The sequence below is a fragment of the Pyxicephalus adspersus genome, chromosome Z (assembly GCF_032062135.1).
Source record: "Pyxicephalus adspersus chromosome Z, UCB_Pads_2.0, whole genome shotgun sequence".
In the NCBI taxonomy this organism is placed as follows: Eukaryota; Metazoa; Chordata; class Amphibia; order Anura; family Pyxicephalidae; genus Pyxicephalus; species Pyxicephalus adspersus.
The window spans coordinates 52,977,444-52,983,145 of record NC_092871.1 but is presented as its reverse complement, the minus strand read 5'-3'; the positions used below and the strand labels follow the sequence as shown (position 1 = coordinate 52,983,145).

The 5,702-nt window shown below is 39.9% G+C and overlaps 1 protein-coding gene across 1 annotated transcript in view; it reads left to right on the top strand.

The window, feature by feature from the left end:
• LOC140343491 (sodium-dependent phosphate transport protein 2C-like) overlaps window positions 1–5,313 on the top strand; it is a 21,060-nt gene extending 15,747 nt beyond the window's left edge. Inside the window, exons 12-13 of the mRNA XM_072430176.1 lie at window positions 2,937–3,061; window positions 4,026–5,313. Of these exons, the coding sequence (XP_072286277.1) occupies window positions 2,937–3,061; window positions 4,026–4,541 (641 nt within the window). The 3' untranslated portion in view covers window positions 4,542–5,313. The remainder of the gene's footprint in view (window positions 1–2,936; window positions 3,062–4,025) is intronic.
• The last annotated feature ends 389 nt before the right edge of the window (window positions 5,314–5,702 follow it).

Below are 5,702 nucleotides of genomic sequence, written 5' to 3'. Positions count from 1 at the left end.
TATCTACGTGACGGTCACCTCTTGTTAAGAGATGCCAATAAAGCATATATTAGCGTGATTCCTAAGCCCGGTAAGGATGCTTCAGAGGTGGCCAAATATAGGCCGATCTCATTAATTAACTGTGATCTTAAAATTTTGACGAAGATTCTTTCAATGAGACTGGGCTCATTTCTGGGAGTGTATATCCATCCGGACCAGGTGGGCTTTTTGCAACACAGACAGGCCCCGGATCAAACACGACGGGCAATAGACCTCATCTCAGTGGTTGCTTCCAACTGGGATGGGGGCCCTCCCCGTAAGGCTATGTTGCTTTCCCTAGACCTTCAAAAGGCTTTTGACAGTATTTCATGGAAATATCTGTTTCGGGTTCTTGCTAAGATGGATTTTGGGACCCAGTTTACCATCTTACTGCTGGCGTTATATGACTCTCCTGAAGCGAGGATATCGTTAGGAGGATTTCTCTTCTCGGCCATCCCAATTAATAGAGGGACCAGACAGGGCTGTCCGCTCTCCCCGCTATTATTTGCCCTAGCAATCGAGCCTCTGGCTCTTGCTATATATATGGATCCTAATATCCAAGGGATAAAATGCGGTCAGGTAGAGCATAAATGTGCCCTTTTCGCTGATGATATATTGATGTTTATTACCTCCCCAATCACCACCCTGCCCAACTTAATGAAACTATTGGATGATTTCTCTTTGTGTTCTGGCCTGAAGGTGAATAAATCTAAATCCCAGGCTATCAATATAAATATCCCTTTGGACATGCTGGAGGGTGTGCAAAAGAGGTTTGATTTTAGTTGGCAGAGGGAGTTCATTCAGTATCTTTGCATACAGCTGACTCCTATGTACAATAGTCTTTATAAGGCTAATTACGCAGGTTTGTTTAAAAAACTCCATGCGGATCTCCGCAGGTGGTCTCACGCCCCTCCTTCGTGGCTGGGACGGATAGCGGCTGTCAAAATGAATCTACTCCCCAGACTACTTTACTTGTTTCACACGCTTCCCCTTCAGGTCCCCGTAAAAGAACTGGAATTTTTACAGGCTAACATAATGCATTTTATCTGGGCTGGGAAGAAGGCCAGAATACAAAAGAACACTCTTTTTGTACCAAAGCGAAGGGGGGGTTTGGGGGTCCTGAATCTGAAGTATTATTATGTAGCGGCACAGATCGCACAGACCTCCCTGAGCACTTTATATGGAGCTCGCCCCCAATGGGTGGAAATAGAGAATCAGGACAAATTCTCGGGTTCCATAGAATCCCTTAGGTAGCGTAAAAAAAGTGGGCGAGGGAATATATTAGGTCCTGCATTGTCCCACTCCATACAGGTTTGGGACAAATTTAAACACTATCAGCAACTAACCTCACCTCATAAACCTCTAACCCCACTATGGAATAATCCGGAATTCCCTCCGGGCTTAAGTTTATCTAACTTTCACTGGTGGGTCTCCAAAGGTTTCAGGAGGGTGAAGGACTTGATTGATGTTCGGGCAGTGTTTTCCTGGGAACATTTAGTCAGTAGTTTTGAAATCCCTTACACGGAACATTTTCGATATAGACAACTGTCCTCATTTATTAACACAGTAATCAAAGCTTCCCCGAGACCCATGCGTTCCTCTGTATTCAAAAGCACGTGTCTCTCTTTAGCTGCAACCAAAGGGCAAATTTCAGTGCTCTGCTCGGCCTTAGTCGCTCCTACTGATAAATTGCATTATATGCGAGAATGGGAATCTGAATTGGGTATTACCTGGGATTTGGATGAATGGTGGGATAGGATGGATTCCATTTCCAGGATCTCCTTGAATTCCGCAATAATAGAAGCTAATTATAAGGTAGCTCTTAGGTGGTATCTCACCCCAGACTAGCGAAAATGTTCCCTTCAACCTCTCCCCTTTGTTTTCGGGGCTGTGACTCTAGAGGCTCAATGCTACATATCTGGTGGTCGTGCCCTATAGCCAGAAGGTATTGGGACGAAGTGTTTGATCTGATATCCAACATTATTCATCAAACGATTAGCAGCACTGTTGAAGCATGATATATCCCTTTCTGGTCCCTCAAAAAAGTTGATTAGATTGATATTACTGGCGGGCAGAATTTCCCTGGCCAAGGCATGGAAGTCTCCCTCGATATCCTTGGACCCTATACACACTAAATTGAACTGGATAATGGTCAATGATAGATTGACTCACACTCTAAAGAACATGTTGGATAAATTTGAAGATATATGAGAACCTTGGATTGTGTTTAATATTACGTAATGTATATTTTCGGCCACCCACCCGGGATATAGCATGTTAATGTTACTGATCTGATCACTTTCCTCTTTCCTCCCCTCCCCTATCAGTAGTTTCTTTGTTCTATGTTTGTCTTAGTCTTGGTTACATGATGAGGACGCAGGTTTGGTTTAATCTACTGTTCAAAATCCTCGCTGGGTACGGTTTTATCTTTAGCAACAACTTCAGATGGTATAGCATATGCTCTAATGTTTTGATCTCATGAAAGTTTCTCTCTTAGATAGTCCAGGGCAATAGCAATAGTGTGGCCCAGTCTTAATCTGATTTGATCATCACTGTTATCATTTGTATGCTTGTACCTTGTTGTCCCCTGTTTAGATAATTCTGTTAATATCTTGTATTTTTTTGTTGACCTAAATGTACATGTATCTGTAAAATTCAATAAACATATTGAAAGATAATAAATCAATATCTTGCTTTTTGGGAGATTTTCATAACACCAGAAAAGGATGGAAGTCTTCCCCCTTTTTTCCCCCAAATTATGACTCATAATAGCTACAGCTTGGTTAAACCCTTCATATGTTAAATCTATTTATTGCTGCAGAGAGTTGTAATAAGCATGTTTGCTAGAAATATAGACATACTTCCACAAGAAACATGTCTGTGGAATGCATCTTATAATCAGTGTCTATACCATGCAGGTGTTGGTGTCATCAGCATGAAAAGAGCATATCCTCTGTTCCTCGGATCTAATATTGGGACAACTACTACAGCTGTGTTAGCGGCTTTGGCTAGCCCTGCGGAGTCCCTGAGCGAATCAGTGCAGGTATGTCATGTTATTTCTAACTTGTTCTTCAGCTTTGAGGATGAATAAAATGTTGTTAAGCTAACTGAGAAAATATTGATGAAGATAAGCCTAAGAGGTAATAATTTTTACAAAGACTGTGAATGTTAATAAACTAAGGTTTAGTGGTTGGTATAACCTAAATATCTCTAGGTATTAGAGAACAATGAGACTTCTCAGAACAATTTGTATGGCATCTAGAGGTCAACTGTCTGCCTATCACTGGTTGAGTAATACAGTTCATGGTCCTAATACATTCATTGGTAGGTAGTACATATTCCTCTACCCATTGCTAAAATTTGGTGCAGACTCAGCTGCATAGATTTTTGTTCTATGGTAAATAAGATTTATTTCTTGATTGTCTGTCCAATCACAAGAGCAGCAATTTGTACTGCCTTTGGTTCTTAACATTTGACAGGATTCCCAAACGTCATATCTCAACATTCTTAGGTCATATAACATTCTTGAAATTAAACAGATAAAATAAAAACATGGATCCTTTGAATGCAATGAAAGTAATTCCTAAACCCACCTAACTCGCCATACTTTAAAAATTACACAAACATGCCAGAATCTACAATCTTTAGTAGTTATTCTCTACAATAAATTTCAAAGACATTATAAATTAGCAGCAGCCACCTAAGACATGGACTGGATCCCCTAGTAGCAGAAAGCTCTTAATTATTTTCATACTGACTTAAATATTATACAGTTAGTTGCTCCAAAAATTCAAAGATGAACTTTAACATAGAAGATAATATTAGAGATATCTGAAATATCAGATATCTATATTATTATCTTCTATGTTAAAGTTCATCTATGAATTTTTAGAGCAAAAAAACTGTATTATTCCAACCTTTCATTTATCCAGTTATCCTGTCATTTTGTTGTTTCTACACCTATTGTCTGAGTAGTAGTAAACTAACTATCATGCAATTTTTTGCAGGTGGCATTTATCCACTTGTTCTTCAACCTAACTGGCATTGTCATGTGGTACGTTGTTCCATACTTTCGTATTCCGATCCACATTGCTAAAAAATTTGGGGATATTACAGCAAAATACCGTTGGTTTGCAGTTATGTACCTGCTCATGACCTTCCTTATCATTCCCCTTGCTATCTTTGGCCTGTCTATGGCTGGTTGGATAGTGCTAGCCGCTGTTGGTGGTCCAATTCTGGTGGTCATTATTGCTGTTCTTATCATTACCGTTTTTCAAAAAAGGTTACCAAAATGTTTACCATCGTTCCTGAGGAACTGGGATTTTCTGCCTTTGTGGCTACACTCACTGGCACCCTGGGACAGTCTTTTCTTCCTAATGTGTGGATGCTGCTGCAAGAAGTGTTCTCAACACAGAGAAGAGAAAGAAAAATCAAAAGAACCTTTTCCAGTGATTGACTCCACCTCATCTGTTGAGACTCATTGCTATGACAATCCGGATTTTGTCCAATCCCAAGATCTATGAGGATGCAACCTTACATCCATCAGGACTAATAATCCCTCTTTTCATCAACCCTACCCTCAACTATTTATGCATAAGAAAACACTTTATTTTGTATTTTAAAAAAATGATAAAATTCTTTTTTTTTGTACTAAAATGGTGCTCTGTTTCATGACCAAAAGGCCAAAGAGCTAACTGTAACTTGTGGTTGGACCACACACAATCATGTGATACCAAGATATTCTTTTAATAATTTACATCAAATTCTTTGGTTTCTATTAAGTCACATAAAATAAAAGGAGAGTTCCAACATGGAAGTCATATCAGTCAATCTTAAACCAATCAACCAGTAGTCTTAGTTTCTCAGATCTTGTTGGGAGTTTTAGATTTGGTATGTCATTGGTTAATGAATAATAGAAAGTGATATTAAAAGGAGGTAATATTCCCATAGCACAGTGGAATTTAGTCAAAACACAACCTAAGTAAAGTGCCAATGTAAAAAATGGTCATGTGAAAATATATGACGACCTTGTACGAGGACAACTTCTGACCACATGCTTGGAACTCCACTTTGTAGCTATTTGGAGGGACACCTAAAGGTATGGCTGCCCAAAGGTTTGTTTGAAAGCTCATGTTAATGTTGAATGAGTTCTTTCACTAATGTGATTCATGCAGGAGTTAAATTTGTGTCAGTTTTTAGCAACTTTTGCACAGCAAGTTATACCTGCCATTCCACTGGCTGGTAAATGGCATATATTGCTTTTAAACATGAATAAAAACAACACTGGAAAAAAGCCATATGAATATTTGTCAATTATGTATGTCTATAGTTAAAACTGAACTTAAGCCTTACCTTTTTATTTTCACACTTGCAGATAGTCATTTTCTATGGCTAAAACTATTAGTCCCATTTCCCTGCACACTGTGACTTTCACACAACAAGCATTGTAAGCTGCGGCAGGTATCCTGAATCTGTGATACTGTGTATGGCAGAGGTCAGCAAACTCTGGCCTTTAGGCCATATACGGCCTAGGTGGTAGTTCCTGCCTAAGGCCCCCTGGCCCATCCGCCCTAATGCCGGCCGGCAACACGCAGCTCTGGAGCCGCGGGTTACCGGCCAAGATTAGGTCGGAACAAACTACGGGAGCCACTGGAGCTCTGGAGTCGCATGCGGCTCTTGAGCCT